The sequence below is a fragment of the Aquarana catesbeiana genome, linkage group LG01 (genome assembly GCF_042186555.1).
Source record: "Aquarana catesbeiana isolate 2022-GZ linkage group LG01, ASM4218655v1, whole genome shotgun sequence".
Taxonomy (NCBI): domain Eukaryota; kingdom Metazoa; phylum Chordata; class Amphibia; order Anura; family Ranidae; genus Aquarana; species Aquarana catesbeiana.
Window position 1 is genome coordinate 7652160 of NC_133324.1, and position 18497 is coordinate 7670656.

Below are 18497 nucleotides of genomic sequence, written 5' to 3' on the forward strand. Positions count from 1 at the left end.
GAAAGAAGGGTTGGACCTTCATTGTGATGTTTTTTTGCTTATATAAGCTGAAGTCCGGAAATAAAATCCTCAGATCACTCTGAGAACTGCATGTATTGACTGTGTGTAATAACTTTCTATTAGAGTGGTCTCCAGGACTGATGGGTTTGAAAGAACACTCTAGGCAGGATATCATACGAGGGTTCACTTGCTTCTAGAACACCCTACACCCCAACAGCTTTTGGTGGCAGCGGTAGGACCGAGACAGAAGTGCAGTTAAATCACACTTGTTTAATAATAATAATAATAATAAAAAGATAAACAGAGTAAGCGTAGTCAAAACATAGCCAGAGTTCAGGAACTGGATCGGATAGTCAGCCAAGCCAAATGTCAGAGAGCCAGAGATAAATGTAGTAGAACAGCAAGCAGGATCTGGAGCCAGAAGGGACATAAGCCAAGCAAGTCTTCAACAGGAATGCAGGAGAAAGTGTCTGTGATGTTGACCAAGGCGAAGGCAGAGAACAACTGAGCTGGATGGCTTAAGTAGGCAGGACTGACAAGCAGGATCGTCAACAGGTGAGTCACTGTAGAGAGATAGGAGCTGGCAATTAGCTGACAGCTCAGAGAAGGAAGGGCTGAGCGCAGACCTGACAGGAAATTCGAAAATACAAAAATTTAAATTTTCAAATTCTGACTTTTTACATTTTCGAATTTTCGAATTTATGAATTCTGAATTTTCAAACTTACGAAAAAAGCAAAAAAAAAAATTTAATGGAAAGGAAAATGAAGAAATTTTTGCGGCAGTGCACGTGTCTATTATGAAAGCACACTTTGCTGCAAATCCACACCACATCTAAATCGCAAACCTGTTCATGCAAAATGATTGCGGAGTTTATGTTAAGTTAATGACACCTCGCAATCAGTCTGCAAAATGCAGCGCCATTTGCAGAATCAGATCACATTGGTGGGAACACCCATGCCATCCAATTCTGGTGTGGACAAAAAAGAAAGGGTCCAAGTCTGATCTGAATGCGATGCAAATTCGGCCATACAGTTTGAATGGCTAAATTCACATCACACAGACAACACATGTGATCTGCACAGCAATGCGGTGTGAATCGCATGCAATGTCTGGCATCGCACTAGTGTGAACCGGCCCTAATGGTCCCTTAGCAGTTATTGTATGTCTGCATCATGTCATCCCACTGCCTACTCAACCACCATCAGATGGTCTGCTACGTCCCTTAGTTTCTCCTTCAATGGCCCCCATCAGTGTGTTTTTTTTTGTGAGAAGAGTTTGACTGGAGATCGGATATTTTAGGCATTTGTTGTATACTGCAAGTACTCAATACCGAGTCTGAGTCCATTCTCATGGGTCTGTGTGCCGATGTTGATGGCTTGCGAGATGGATGGATGGAGAGAGAGCTGAAGGGGAGAGATGTATCCAAAATATCTCTGGGATATTTCTCCCCAGTTGAGGGTGAGGGTCTTAGAGTAGGACAAAGGAGTAGGACTATTTGGACCATTGCATTCATAAAAACTGTGAATTGTTGATAAAAACCCCCCTGTAGTTTCTGAGCTTCACAGTTTTTGGTTTTAAGACATCTTGAAGGGTTTTTCACACTGTACCAGCCTTCCCAACTTTTGTAACCCTCATAGAAACCTGTGACCCCTGCCAATAATTATGCCTTTTTATTGAAGAAAACTGCCTGACTCTGAGATCAGGTAATAATCTGATGACTTTTTATTTTTTACAGGCTGGAAGCACAAAATACTCCTGTGGTAGACATATTTTCTGCGAACTCTGTGCAGCCTTCAATCCTCATCACATGTGAGTGTTCAAATCTACTAAAGTCAGCATTTTCTCCAGCACTTCACTGGTAACCAGTCCATCCAGAACAAATAAATCCTAAATATAGAGCCATCTATCCAACTGTCCCTCCAGAGCCTCTGGTTTATAGACCGGATATATCCTAAATATAGAGCCACCTACACAACTGTCCATCCAGAGCCTCTGATTTATAGACTAGATACAACCTAAATATAGAGCCATCTATCCAACTGTCCCTCCTGAGCTTCTGGTTTATAGACCGGATATATCCTAAATATAGAGCCACCTACACAACTGTCCATTCAGAGCCTCTGGTTTATAGACTAGATACAACCTAAATATAGAGCCATTTATCCAACTGTCCACCCAGAGCCTCTGGTTTATAGACCGGATATATCCTAAATATAGAGCCACCTACACAACTGTCCATCCAGAGCCTCTGGTTTATAGACTAGATACAACCTAAATATGAAGCCATTTATCCAACTGTCCATCCAGAGCCTCTGGTTTATAGACCGGATACATCCTAAATACAGAGCCGTCTATCCAACTGTCACTACAGAGCCTCTGGTTTATAGACCGGATACATCCTAAATATAGAGCCATGTATCTAATTGACATATCACTGGTATCTTTCATTAGTACAAGTGTAGAAATCATGGCCTGTGGTAGTGGGTCCAGGGAAATCCAGGCCAGAATATATGAAAATTATAAGATTCCTAATCCTCACAGAAGGTGATAGTTGTGTTTTCTCTTCCATCAGAATTATCAGCAAGGATAAGAATCGGTCCTGGGTTGAAGTAAGTTCTATTTACTGAGGGGAACTTTTTTTTTGAAAATATGTGAATCTGATCAGCATCATCAATGTGTTTTCTAAGCTTGGTATAGATTGTAATGAGGTACTGACATATATGGCAGGTGGCAATGCTGCACAGATTGGGACTTGTAATGTTCAGACATGGGATGGAGGTCAGAAGATCTTACAATAATATATATTTTTTTTCCTTCTTATGCCCCGTACACACGGTTGGATTTTCCGATAGAAAATGTCCGATCGGAGCGTGTTGTCGGAAATTCCGACCGTGTGTGGGCTCCATCTGACTTTTTCCATCGGATTTTCCGACACAAAAAGTTTGAGAGCAGGCTATAAAATTTTCCGACAACAAAATCCGTTGTCGGAAATTCCGATCGTGTGTACACAAATCCGACGGACAAAGTGCCACGCATGCTCAGAATAAATAAAGAGATGAAAGCTATTGGCCACTGCCCCGTTTATAGACCCGACGTACGTGTTTTACATCACCGCGTTCAGAATGATCGGATTTTCTGACAACTTTGTGTGACCGTGTGTATGTAAGACAAGTTTGAGCCAATATCCGTCGGAAAAAATCCTAGGATTTTGTTGTCGGAATGTCCGAACAAAGTCCGACCGTGTGTACGGGGCATAACAATTTTTTTTTTTTTTTATAGCTGACAATGTCTAGAATCTGTCAGGTTTTACTGCATTGTTTCCCTGCTGGCGAGATTCATCCTTACTATATGTATTGGTAACAACTTGTCACATGGAAGGTGAAGGGATATATTAGCTTGCTGTCCACCATTTTAGCTATATACCCCTGTAAAAATGTTTATCCATTTTAGAATAAATATTTATACGTGATGCTTATAAGAAGTTAAGTTTTATGTTCTTGTAAATGGTCTGATTTCCCCAAAAAGACGTGAAGCTAGCTAGCCTTTTTCTGTTATTATATATAAAACACAAAGCGCTGTGATGCTAAATAGCTGATAATTACACATAAAACCAAGTGAGGCTGCTATCAAAAGAGAGTGTTTTCAGAGTCACTTAAAAAGAATAAATAATGATATTTGAAGCGCTTCACAATGTGCATGAAAATGAATATATAAGAATAAATATAAATAGTCAAATAAATCCAGCGGTGAGTAAAAATTCCTATAAAATCCAGCAATCAAAATAGTGTAAAATTATAAAAAATTAGTGACACCAAATGTGTAAAAAATTCACATAAAAAATCCACATAAAAATAAATATATAGGGATGTATTCAGAAGGTTCAATTATACAGGTGTGGAATCCTGATTGGTATAGAGCTTTTGATCACTAGCAAAGCTGTTTAAAAACACTTGCTTAATTAAGGTGCTCATTGATAGTACCAATGTGTTTTTTGCTTCTATTCACAACCAATGTGAGAATCATAAACAGGCAGATAAGAGAAAAAAACAATCATTGTGCAATAGTTAGGATACCAAGGTACACAGGCAAACTTCAATCCACTCACGTGTGCCTTATAATGATAAGGCATATGCAGGTTTTACTATAGCAGTCAGCCGCCTTAGACAGGAGCAGATTCAGTGCAGTACACTGTGTGATACTGCTGATCTGCACAGAGCTTCCTTGGCTCCTCCCACGCGTTACATCACAGTCACGTGACTTTTTCAAGGATAATACAAGCTCTGACGGACTCAGCTTTATAGCACAACAGCAGAGTGGTTGCCATGGCTACAGCATGAGTTTGTCATCATTCTGCTTCCTGCATAAACTTCAATCCTGTTAAAACCTACTTTTATTAGACATGTAATTCATATGAATATCGTTGGTTTATCAAAACCACGATTCAATGTGTAAAAAACGCAATGTGTAAAAAGTAAAAAATATATATATTGATATCTCTAATCACGTTTAGTTCTTCAACTCCCTCCAGTGGTCACAATTGGTATAACATCTCACAGAGGGAGTGTATGGCAAGCATTGTCTCTAATGGTTTTGATAATTGACCAGTGCCCCATGATATCACAAAAATGGGGTATCCACATGCTCTGCTCATAAAATGTATGGAAAACGGAGTAAACAAGATAACATGATATATATATATATATAAAATATACACATATAAAATTAAAATAAGATATGATATAAGAAATAGGGAAATAATATTAAAATATAAAATTAAAATCTAAAAATTCCATGATAGAATATTGCAAAAATGGATGATGACCATTATTTATATGCTAGAACTGAACCAAATATTGCCACTCAGAAAAAAACTGGTATTGGACAAATAATGAGAATATTGGACCAAAAAATAAATAAAAATAAAAAATATAAAAAATATAAAATAAAAAATATTAAAATAAATTATATACCATAAAAATATATATATAAATAATGACTATCTTAAACAAGCTCAGTGGATAGGTAAGAGGTTTGAAGAAAAAGGGTACAATAAATGTTTTATAGAAGAAAAAATAACAGAAGTCAATCAAACCTCAAGAGAAGCGCTGATCCAAGATAAAATCAAGGTAAATGACAAAACAGATGACATACCTCTGATAATGGACTTCAGTATACAACACAGGAGGATGGAGAGGATTATAAAAAGACATTGGTCTATTTTAAAAACTGATACTACTTTGGCAAATATACTCCCAGAAAAACAGAGATTCATTTATAGATGAGCTCCAACTCTAAGGGACATCATAGCTAAAAATGTACCCAACCCACCCAAGAGAATAACTGATTTAACCTTTTTTCAGGGTAAAGGATTCTATCCCTGTAAAAGGTGTTATGCCTGCATAAATACTAATCAAAATGGATACAGATGTCAGAAATTTTCTTCAACAAATACTGGACAAAAATTTGAAATAAAGGATTTTATATCTTGCAGGACTGAGGGGGTGGTATATGCTTTACAGTGCTCCTGCTCCCTCCAATACATTGGCAGAACGAAGCGACCAATGTGGAAGAGAATAAGAGAGCATATCCAGAACATTAGAAAAGGCTATCCAAAACACAGTGTTTCAAAACATTTTGATAGGTATCATAACAGAGACCCTAGGGGTCTCCAATTCTGGGCTATTCAAAAGTATAAGGCTCATTGGAGGGGTTCCCATAAAGTGAGGGAACTCAGCAAGAATGAATCCAAATGGATATTCCAGATGGGTACATTAGAACCCCATGGTTTGAACATTGAATTCGACCTGAATTGTTTTATTTCTGATTTTTAGAGGTTTTTCAGATTTATATATATATATATATATTTTTATGGTATATAATTTATTTTAATATTTTTTATTTTATATTTTTTATATTTTTTATTTTTATTTATTTTTTGGTCCAATATTCTCATTATTTGTCCAATACCAGTTTTTTTCTGAGTGGCAATATTTGGTTCAGTTCTAGCATATAAATAATGGTCATCATCCATGTTTGCAATATTCTATCATGGAATTTTTAGATTTTAATTTTATATTTTAATATTATTTCCCTATTTCTTATATCATATCTTATTTTAATTTTATATGTGTATATTTTATATATATATATATATCATGTTATCTTGTTTACTCCGTTTTCCATACATTTTATGAGCAGAACATGTGGATACCCCATTTTTGTGATATCATGGGGCACTGGTCAATTATCAAAACCATTAGAGACAATGCTTGCCATACACTCCCTCTGTGAGATGTTATACCAATTGTGACCACTGGAGGGAGTTGAAGAACTAAACGTGATTAGAGATATCAATATATATATTGTTTACTTTTTACACACTGCGTTTTTTACACATTGAATCGTGGTTTTGATAAACCAACGATATTCATATGAATTACATGTCTAATAAAAGTAGGTTTTAACAGGATTGAAGTTTGTGCAGGAAGCAGAATGATGACAAACTCATGCTGTAGCCATGGCAACCACTCTGATGTTGTGCTATAAAGCTGAGTCCGTCAGAGCTTGTATTATCCTTGAAAAAGTCACGTGACTGTGATGTAACGCGTGGGAGGAGCCAAGGAAGCTCTGTGCAGATCAGCAGTTTCACTGAATCTGCTCCTGTCTAAGGCGGCTGACTGCTATAGTAAAACCTGCATATGCCTTATCATTATAAGGCACACGTGAGTGGATTGAAGTTTGCCTGTGTACCTTGGTATCCTAATTATTGCACAATGATTGTTTTTTTCTCTTATCTGCCTGTTTATGATTCTCACATTGGTTGTGAATAGAAGCAAAAAACACATTGGTACTATCAATGAGCACCTTAATTAAGCAAGTGTTTTTAAACAGCTTTGCTAGTGATCAAAAGCTCTATACCAATCAGGATTCCACACCTGTATAATTGAACCTTCTGAATACATCCCTATATATTTATTTTTATGTGGATTTTTTATGTGAATTTTTTACACATTTGGTGTCACTAATTTTTTATAATTTTACACTATTTTGATTGCTGGATTTTATAGGAATTTTTACTCACCGCTGGATTTATTTGACTATTTATATTTATTCTTATATATTCATTTTCATGCACATTGTGAAGCGCTTCAAATATCATTATTTATTCTTTTTCTGTTATTAGTTTCTATATGAGTTATCAGGGCGTTATATTGTTTTCTGCATGTACTCAGTAATGTTCTATGTTTGCTTGTTTTAGAACATCCTCTACGTCTGTATCTTTACCATATATTAATGAAAGAAGGGTTGGACCTTCATTGTGATGTTTTTTTGCTTATATAAGCTGAAGTCCGGAAATAAAATCCTCAGATCACTCTGACAACTGCATGTATTGACTGTGTGTAATAACTTTCTATTAGAGTGGTCTCCAGGCCTGATGGGTTTGAAGGAACACTCTAGGCAGGATATTATACGAGGGTTCACTTGTTTCTAGAACACCCTACACCCCAACAGCTTTTGGTGGCAGCGGTAGGACCGAGACAGAAGTGCAGTTAAATCACACTTGTTTAATAATAATAATAAAAAGATAAACAGAGTAAGCGTAGTCAAAACATAGCCAGAGTTCAGGAACCGGATCGGATAGTCAGCCAAGCCAAATGTCAGAGAGCCAGAGATAAATGTAGTAGAACAGCAAGCAGGATCTGGAGCCAGAAGGGACATAAGCCAAGCAAGTCTTCAACAGGAATGCAGGAGAAAGTATCTGTGATGTTGACCAAGGCGAAGGCAGAGAACAACTGAGCTGGACGGCTTAAGTAGGCAGGACTGACAAGCAGGATCGTCAACAGGTGAGTCACTGTAGAGAGATAGGAGCTGGCAATTAGCTAACAGTTCAGAGAAGGAAGGGCTGAGCGCAGACCTGACAGGAAATTCGAAAATACAAAAATTAAAATTTTCAAATTCTGACTTTTTAAATTTTCGAATTTTCGAATTTATGAATTCTGAATTTTCAAACTTACGAAAAAAGCAAAAAAAAAATTTAATGGAAAGGAAAATGAAGAAATTTTTGCGGCAGTGCACGTGTCTATTATGAAAGCACACTTCGCTGCAAATCCACACCACATCTAAATCGCAAACCTGTTCATGCAAAATGATTGCGGCGTTTATGTTGTTAATGACACCCCACAATCAGTCTGCAAAACACAGCGCCATTTGCAGAATCAGATCACATTGGTGGGGACACCCATGCCATCCAATTCTGGTGCTGACAAAAAAGAAAGGGTCCAAGTCTGATCTGAATGCGATACAAATTTGGCCATACAGTTTGAATGGCTGAATTCACGTCACACAGACAACACATGTGATCTGCACAGCAATGCTGTGTGAATCGCATGCAATGTCTGGCATTGCACTGGTGTGAACCGGCCCTAATGGTCCCTTAGCAGTTATTGTATGTCTGCATCATGGCATCCCACTGCCTACTCAACCACCATCAGATGGTCTGCCACGTCCCTTAGTTTCTCCTTCAATGGCCCCCATCAGTGTGTTTTTTTTGTGAGAAGAGTTTGACTGGAGATCGGACATTTTAGGCATTTGTTGTATACTGCAAGTACTCAATACCGAGTCTGAGTCCATCCTCATGGACCTGTGTGCCGATGTTGATGGCTTGCGAGACAGATGGATGGAGAGAGAGCTGAAGGGGAGAGCTGTATCCAAAATATCTCTGGGATATTTCTCCCCAGTTGAGGGTGAGGGTCTTAGAGTAGGACAAAGGAGTAGGACTATTTGGACCATTGCATTCATAAAACTGTGAATTGCTGATAAAAACCCCCCTGTAGTTTCTGAGCTTCACAGTTTTTGGTTTATAGACATCTTGAAGGGTTTTTCACACTCTACCAGCCTTCCCAACTTTTGTAATCCTCATAGAAACCTGTGACCCCTGCCAATAATTATGCCTTTTTATTGAAGAAAACTGCCTGACTCTGAGATCAGGTAATAATCTGATGACTTTTTATTTTTTACAGGCTGGAAGCACAAAACACTCCTGTGGTAGACATATTTTCTGCGAACTCTGTGCAGCCTTCAATCCTCATCACATGTGAGTGTTCAAATCTACTAAAGTCAGCATTTTCTCCAGCACTTCACTGGTAACCAGTCCATCCAGAACAAATAAATCCTAAATATAGAGCCAACTATCCAACTGTCCCTCCAGAGCCTCTGGTTTATAGATGAGATACATCCTAAATATAGAGCCATTTGTCCAACTGTCCCTCTAGGGCCTCTGGTTTATAGACAGGATACATCCTAAATATAGAGCCATTTATCCAACTGTCCATCCAGAGCCTCTGATTTATAGACTAGATACAACCTAAATATAGAGCCATCTATCCAACTGTCCCTCCAGAGCCTCTGGTTTATAGATGAGATACATCCTAAATATAGAGCCATTTGTCCAACTGTCCCTCTAGGGCCTCTGGTTTATAGACAGGATACATCCTACATATAGAGCCATTTATCCAACTGTCCACCCAGAGCCTCTGGTTTATAGACCAGACACATCCTAAATAGAGTCATTTATGCAAATGTCCATCCAGAGCCTCTGGTTTATAGCCTGGATACATCCTAAATACAGAGCCGTCTATCCAATTGTCCCTCCAGAGCCTCTGGTTTATAGACCGGATACATCCTAAATATAGAGTCATCTATCCAACTGTCCATCCAGAGCCTCTGGTTTATAGACCAGATACATTCTAAATATAGAACCATTTATCCAACTGTCCATCCAGAGCCTCTGGTTTATAGACCAGATACATCCTAAATACAGAGCCATTTATCCAACTGTCCATCCAGAGCCTCTGGTTTATAGACAGGATATATCCTAAATATAACACCATTTATCCAACTGTCCATCTAAAGCCTTTGTTTATAGACCAGATACATCCTAAATATAGAACCATTTATCCAACTGTCCACCCAGAGCCTCTGGTTTATAGACCAGATACATCCTAAATATAGAACCATTTATCCAACTGTCCACCCAGAGCCTCTGGTTTATAGACCGGATACATCCTAAATATAGAGCCATGTATCCAATTGACATACCACTGGTATCTTCCATTAGTACAAGTGTAGAAATCATGGCTTGTGGTAGTAGGTCCAGGGAAATCCAGGCCAGAATATATGAAAATTATAAGATTCCTAATCCTCACAGAAGGTGATAGTTGTGTTTTCTCTTCCATCAGAATTATCGGCAATAATAAGAATGGGTTCTGGGTTGAGGTAAGTTCTATTTACTGAGGGGAACTTTTTTTTTTAAAATATGTGAATCTGATCAGCATCATCAATGTGTTTTCTAAGCTTGGTATAGATTGTAATAAGGTACTGACATATATGGCAGGTGGAAGTGCTGCACAGATTGGGACTTGTAATGTTCAGACACGGGATGGAGGTCAGAAGATCTTACAATAATATATATTTTTTTTCCTTCTTATGCCCCGTACACACGGTTGGATTTTCCGATAGAAAATGTCCGATCGGAGCGTGTTGTCGGAAATTCCGACCGTGTGTGGGCTCCATCGGACATTTTCCATCGGATTTTCCGACACAAAAAGTTTGAGAGCAGGCTATAAAATTTTCCGACAACAAAATCCGTTGTCGGAAATTCCGATCGTGTGTACACAAATCCGACTGACAAAGTGCCACGCATGCTCAGAATAAATAAAGAGATGAAAGCTATTGGCCACTGCCCCGTTTATAGTCCTGACGTACGTGTTTTACATCACCGCGTTCAGAATGATCGGATTTTCTGACAACTTTGTGTGACCGTGTGTATGCAAGACAAGTTTGAGCCAACATCCGTCGGAAAAAATACTAGGATTTTGTTGTCGGAATGTCCGAACAAAGTCCGACCGTGTGTACGGGGCATAACAATTTTTTTTTTTTATAGCTGACAATGTCTAGAATCTCTGTCAGGTTTTAATGCATTGTTTCCCTGCTGGCGAGATTCATCCTTACTATATGTATTGGTAACAATTTGTCACATGGAAGGTGAAGGGATATATTAGCTTGCTGTCCACCATTTTAGCTATATACCCCTGTAAATATGTTTATCCATTTTAGAATAAATATTTATACGTGATGCTTATAAGAAGTTAAGTTTTATGTTCTTGTAAATGGTCTGATTTCCCCAAAAAGACGTGAAGCTAGCTAGCCTTTTTCTGTTATTAGTTTCTATATGAGTTATCAGGGCGTTATATCGTTTTCTGCATGTACGCAGTAATGTTCTATGTTTGCTTGTTTTAGAACATCCTGTACGTCTGTATCTTTACCATATATTAATGAAAGAAGGGTTGGACCTTCATTGTGATGTTTTTTTGCTTATATAAGCTGAAGTCCGGAAATAAAATCCTCAGATCACTCTGAGAACTGCATGTATTGACTGTGTGTAATAACTTTCTATTAGAGTGGTCTCCAGGCCTGATGGGTTTGAAGGAACACTCTAGGCAGGATATTATACGAGGGTTCACTTGTTTCTAGAACACCCTACACCCCAACAGCTTTTGGTGGCAGCGGTAGGACAGTCATATCTAAGTCCGGTAAGTCTGATCTAATTATTTTTATTTCTCTTACCGTGACTTCTAGTTAAAAGACCGATCCCTACATGGGACTAGCAGAAGGTGTAGTGTTAGAAGCATTTATGTAAATGTATGAACCTCGGTAGAAGTCCGTTCGGGTAACGGCAGCATAAGGAACTCTGAGATAGTTCCGGGGTTCTGAGAAGCCCCAAAGTAATATAGTACAGTACTGTAATGCCCCGTACACACGATCGGACATTGATCGGACATTCCGACAACAAAATCCATGGATTTTTTCCAGCGGATGTTGGCTCAAACTTGTTTTGCATACACACGGTCGCACAAAGTTGTCGAAATTTCCGATCGCCAAGAACACGGTGACGTACACCACATATGACGAGACTAGAAAAGGCCAGTTCAGGACCAAGCGCGGCACCCTTTGGGCTCCTTTTGCTAATCTCGTGTTAGTAAATGTTTGGTGAGAGACGATTTGCGCTTTTTCAGACTCGTGGTTTTCAGATCGTTTTCTGCTGTTCAGTTTGTGCTTGTGGGTTTGTATCTGCTCTTCAGTGCGTGCAGCAAGTTACGCGTGACTCTTGTCATTGTGTTCTTTTTAGTTCGTTACTGTTTTTCAGGTCGATCTTCACTGGCCTTGCTGTTCTTCGGTGCGTTCTGTTGGTGTTGGAGACCTTACCTTGACACAAGCCCAGTCCATTAACAGGGTGGGGAGGAGTTCATGGACCAAGAATTGGCTGCTTCAGCGTGACCAGTTCTGTCATATGTCTTTGCTCCGTGAGATCCGTGAGAATAATCCTGATGATTTCAGGAACTTTCTCCAGATGACGGACCCCGTATTTTTACCATTTGTTGGCTTTGCTGACCTCCTATATCAGCAGGCAGGATACCTGCATGGGGCAAGCCATCACTCCGGAGCAGAGGCTCGTCGCTACTCTGCGGTACTTGGCGACAGGGAGAAGCCTACAGGACTTGAAGTTCTCAACAGGCATCTCCCCCCAGGCTCTGGGGATCATTAGCGCAGAGACCAGTTCTGCCATCATCCAGGTCCTGCAGAAGGAGTATATTAAGGTAAGATTTTTATCCTTTAATCTCACATTTTATTGTATTTAATGTTTGATAATATATTGTATTTCTTTCCTCATTCCCTAATTACCATGATTGTAATATGCTGTGAATGTCCCCTTTCTCCTCATGCATGCTGGATTTTTATGTCATTATTTTTGTTGTCCTTCATACATTTTAGCCTTCACTTACCTCCCCAGCATGGTCTCCTGGCCTTATATTTACCTTGTGTAGTCACTTAACAATGTATTTTATCAGCTCCATAGTAGTGCTTTACCCCAAACACCCCCTAAAATGTTTTTAAATGTGATTTGTGCTTTAAATTCAGGCAGAGTGCCAGAGGCTTTTTTTGGGGGTCCCCAAATCATTTGGAACCCTCCCTCCCCCCAACTGCTAAGTCAGCTGATACCAATTTTCTATCTATCCTCAATCATCTATCTGCTGACTTTGCCAAACCCATACACACTATACCCATCTCTTTTGTGGTCAGATTTATGGATGAATTCCCCAAAGCATGTAGTGCAAGGGCCTGCCTGTATGCTTTCAAATGGTACTGTTTAAAGTTTTCGTATACTATTATTATCTTGATAGGTAATAGTAGAATTTCCAAATGTGCTCAAATGTGTACAATGTGTATTTATATCTTTGTATTATGACACTTCTTACCTGTCCAGTGGGCTGCCAATAGTGTAACTAAGGAGGGGCTGGCCAAAGTAATACCCATTATTTAGGCATTCATCTCTCAATGAAGTGGAGAGGGTTACCTGTCCAAGAGCCCCCCTAAAATGTTAGAAATGGCCCATGAGAGGGGGGGATTTCTGATAGGTGTACCTTATACTTTGGTCTTTAAAAACTCCCTCAAATAAATGTTATCTTGATGTTGGCCAAGAATGTTTGTGTCTAATCTGCTTTCCCTGTTTATGTGCAAAATGACAAATTTTTTTTGTTGTTTGACTCCACAGTTTCCTTCCACGTCACAGGAATGGCAGACCTATGTGGCCTCCTACTTTGCCCGGCGGTGGGACTTTCCTAACTGCGGAGGAGCAATTGATGGGAAACACGTCCACATCATCCCACCACTCAACTCGGCGTCATACTATTATAACTACAAGGGGTTCAATAGTATTGTGATGTTGGCAGTGGTGTCGGCTACTTACGAGTTCCTGTATGTGGACGTGGGGAAGAATGGCTGGATGTCCGATAGTGGAGTCATCGCCCAGACGGAGTTCTACAGGTGTCTCCAGAATGGCAGCTTGGACTTGCCACCTCCAGAAGACAATGTGGAAGGACTCCCATTCGTCTTCGTTGCAGATGAAGTGTTTGCGCTGGGGGGCCATCTTATGCGGCCATTCCCGATGAGGACCCTCACCCCGGACCAGAAGGTTTTTAATTTCCGGCTGGCCAGAGCCAGAAGAGTGGTGGGGAACACGTTTGGAATCATGGCCAGCCGGTTCCGCCTTTTTCTTACACCCATTCATAGTTACATAGTTACATAGTAGGTGAGGTTGAAAAAAGACACAAGTCCATCAAGTCCAACCTATGTGTGTGATTATGTGTCAGTATTACATTACATATCCCTGTATGTTGCGGTCATTCAGGTGATTATCTAATAGTTTCTTGAAGCTATCAATGCTCCCCGCTGAGATCACCGCCTGTGGAAGGGAATTCCACATCCTTGCCGCTCTTACAGTAAAGAACCCTCTACGTAGTTTAAGGTTAAACCTCTTTTCTTCTAATTGTAATGAGTGGCCACGAGTCTTATTAAACTCTCTTCTGTGAAAAAGTTTTATTCCTATTGTGGGGTCACCAGCACAGTATTTGTAAAGTGAAATCATATCCCCTCTCAAGCGTCTCTTCTCCAGAGAGAATAAGTTCAGAGCTCACAACCTTTCCTCATAACTAAGATCCTCCAGACCCTTTATTAGCTTTGTTGCCCTTCTTTGTACTCACTCCATTTCCAGTACATCCTTCCTGAGGACTGGTGCCCAGAACTGGACAGCATACTCCAGGTGCGGCCGGACCAGAGTCTTGTAGAGCAGGAGAATTATCGTTTTATCTCTGGAGTTGATCCCCCTTTTAATGCATGCCAATATTCTGTTTGCTTTATTAGCAGTAGCTTGGCATTGCATGCCATTGCTGAGCCTATCATCTACTAGGACCCCCAGGTCCTTTTCCATCCTAGATTCCCCCAGAGGTTCTCCCCCCAGTGTATAGATTGCATTCATATTTTTGCCACCCAAATGCATTATTTTACATTTTTCTACATTGAACCTCATTTGCTATGTAGTCGCCCACCCCATTAATTTGTTCAGGTCTTTTTGCAAGGTTTCCACATCCTGCGGAGAAGTTATTGCCCTGCTTAGCTTAGTATCGTCTGCAAATACAGAGATTGAACTGTTTATCCCATCCTCCAGGTCATTTATAAACAAATTAAATAGGATTGGTCCCAGCACAGAACCCTGGGAAACCCCACTACCCACCCCTGACCATTCTGAGTACTCCCCATTTATCACCACCCTCTGAACACACCCTTGTAGCCAGTTTTCAATCCATGTACTCACCCTATGGTCCATGCCAACGGACCTTATTTTGTACAGTAAACGTTTATGGGGAACTGCGTCAAATGCTTTTGCAAAATCCAGATACACCAGGTCTACGGGCCTTCCTTTATCTAGATGGTAAATCACCTCCTCATAGAAGGTTAGTAGATTGGTTTGGCAAGAACGATTCTTCATGAATCCATGCTGATTACTGCTAATGATATCGTTCTTATTACTAAAATCTTGTATATAGTCCCTTATCGTCCCCTCCAAGAGTTTACATACTATTGATGTTAGGCTAACTGGTCTGTAATTCCCAGGGATGTATTTTGGGCCCTTTTTAAATATTGGTGCTACATTGGCTTCACATGTCGGAGTATAAACTGAATCATATAATCCTGGCGTGCTGTGTTCTACACAACTTTTTACGGCAACATTCTGCGAACTATGCTGGCTCAGTTGGGCCTGAGGCCGGAATTCTAAATGAAACAACCCTGACGGCGCTTGAAAGTGGCCATCCTGGCTATCCCCCCCTGAGTGCCCGTGATGTCCGGCTAAGATACCTTGAATACTTTGCGGGTAGGGGGGCTATCAATATGTCAGACAATGTCTGAAACCTTTTTCAAATAATAAAAAAAATAACTACTCAAATCTTTGGTGACATTTACTGCTTGTGTTTGTTTTAGCTGACCCTGACAGAAATGTGGTGAGTCCTGAAAATGGCATGATTGTGTAACCTTACAAAGCACTGTTGGGTGTTATTTACTAAAGGCAAAGACACTTTGCACTACAAGTGCACTTGAAACTGCACTTGTAGTGCAAAGTGGATTTGCCCTTAGGAAATAACACCCATTGTCACAGAAAACACCAATTAGAGCACCACAAAAGTGTTGGAGCGTTAAGACAATAATCCACACATTCTTGATTAACAATCTTTTTAATACCAGCACAATTACATGTGCATTTAGAAAAGGTTTTTAAAACAAACCAACATGTTTGTTGTATAACAATATTTGGGGTCACATTAGAAAAAGTAGAAATATCCATTTAAGATAAAACAGGCATGTTTAAAACCAACAAGAAAGACACAAATCTTGAACTTACAAAGTTCACATTTGGTATAACTTGAAGGCAATATCAGACATGAGTATATACAAACTGTGTTTGATATTGCGTTCAGATGGGGTGAAGTCACCCCAGGAAAAGCCAAATTTTGAAGATGCACACAAATTGCTGAATGTCAACATGTGCTAGCTGCCATCATGGGGGATCAAGGGACGTGTTTTTGGGGTGCAACCCTTTCCTCACAGCTACTTTATTATTGAGGAATGAGTTGCACCCGCAAAACGCGTCCATTGTTCTCCCGTGATGGCAGATAGCACATGTTGACACACTGTGTGCATCTTCAAAATTTGGCTTTTCGCAAATATGTCAAAAAATGGTAAAAATTTTTAGCACACAAAAAACCAAAGGGATTTGGAGGGGTTTTAAACTCTGCCTAAAACATCAATGATGTTCTTCATTTTTTGTTGAACATCATTGATGTTTTTCAGGATGTTTTCCAAGTCCCTATTACACCCCATGATCTCCCCGATCAGGATCTGTGCACTTTCCGAGATGAAATGCCCTGGATCCACAACATCACGATCAGCTAAAAAGATAGAAACAAAAACACACCATGTATTATAAATCTGCCGGCATCCATCTCTTAACCGAGCCTGTGGTCGCAGACACTCACCTGTTGTGGTGCCAATTTCCACCATGTCTTCCTCCTCTTGCTCTGCTTGGCTTGAGTCGATTTCCCCTTCTTCCAGAGGTTGGTGGTCTGTGGTCTCCTCGGATGAGGGGTGTCCTCCGAGTCTTTTATCCCCTATGTAAAAAAAATAGGTATACTTAGCACACAGATATTTGATGGCAGAAATAGGAATATGAAACATTGCTTGGAAGTGGGGTACAATTGTCTGGTTTGGCAGAGTTCCAAGATGTAGAATTTGTATTGTCCTTTGTCAAGCTTGAACACTTACCTGTTTTGTACAAGCTTCACAGATGGAGACCCCCCTGTAGTATACACTGGAGCACCTCTATGGACCCCCTAATAAAAAGGGTGTTCTTGTGTCCCACACTAGTGCTCCAGTGTCCAGATGTGTAAACAGTTGCTGAGTGTCCTCTCCTTACACAGAATCTAGTTTGCATTTCATTCTAGTTACAAACCCATCTACACAACCAAATTATTTTCAGACAAGTAGACCATAAAAAATGTGGGCAAATGCATATGGCCAAAACAATGGTGTTTTCTAGGCCGAACTAACAATTTTTTATACGAATGAATAATGTGCCCATGAACATGAAAGTTGCCATTTTAAATTGGATAACAGTTAAGAAAAGCACATGGAGCAGCACAAACGTAATAACCATAAAGAATAGGAACACAGGACAACTACTTACTTTTTTGCAACACTCTCCGGATCTTTCTGTACTGCTCGTGCTCTCTTAATTTGAGGTCCGACCACCGTTTCCTGAGCTGATCTTTTGATCATCGTACCCCGAAATTCCGGTGCAGACTCTTGACCACTTTCGCTATGATCTTGGCTTTCTGACATTGGGGTTGGGGTAAGGTCCATACTTCCCATCATAGTCGGCCTTCTTCAGGATGTCCACCTTCTCCAACATCTCCCCAAAGGACATATTCAATGCCTTAAATCGTCACCTTCTGGATTGGGGCGTTTCTGGCTCTGGGCTTTCCTCCTCCTCCTCGTTGCTGTAATTATCAGACACCTGCTGTGTCTCCGTCATGTGCTCTTCCCCCACTGCGATGAAAGAGTAGGGGCAGGGAATAGACTAGAAAGAACGTCAGGGGTGGGCAGAGTTTCACGCATGCGCAGTGTCTATAAAGCGTAACACACGTGCATAGTACGTACGATCTGTGAGCGGAGGAAGGAGTAACAGAGGTGCCGATCGTGATTGCGAAGGTAAGATTTAACATTGGGCCTTTACTGCTTCTAGATTGAGGCCTGTATTTGGACAAGTTTAGAAGACTTTAGGCTGACATTAGGGTTTGTCTTGTGTTGTGTCTTGCAGTGAAAATGGATATCTTGAAAGATAAGGACTTTATGCCAATCTTCATAGATATGTTCAGGGAGCTGTCCTGTCTATGGCAGATAAACCACCCTGAATATAAGAACCAAACAAAGAGGAAGGCAGCGCTGGATAATTTGTTGGAATTTGTGAAGCCAGTGATCCCCACGGCAGACATCACCTATTTGAAGGTTCTAATTGGTGGCCTGAGGAGCACTTATCTAAGGGAGC

General features: G+C 40.1%; 1 protein-coding gene across 1 annotated transcript in view; it reads left to right on the forward strand.

Moving 5' to 3' along the window:
- The window catches only part of LOC141124122 (uncharacterized), a 67097-nt gene that overhangs the window by 36481 nt on the left and 12119 nt on the right, over positions 1 to 18497 (forward strand). The window contains exons 6-9 of the mRNA XM_073612200.1: positions 1737 to 1810; positions 2574 to 2610; positions 9022 to 9095; positions 10240 to 10276. Of these exons, the coding sequence (XP_073468301.1) occupies positions 1737 to 1810; positions 2574 to 2610; positions 9022 to 9095; positions 10240 to 10276 (222 nt within the window). The remainder of the gene's footprint in view (positions 1 to 1736; positions 1811 to 2573; positions 2611 to 9021; positions 9096 to 10239; positions 10277 to 18497) is intronic.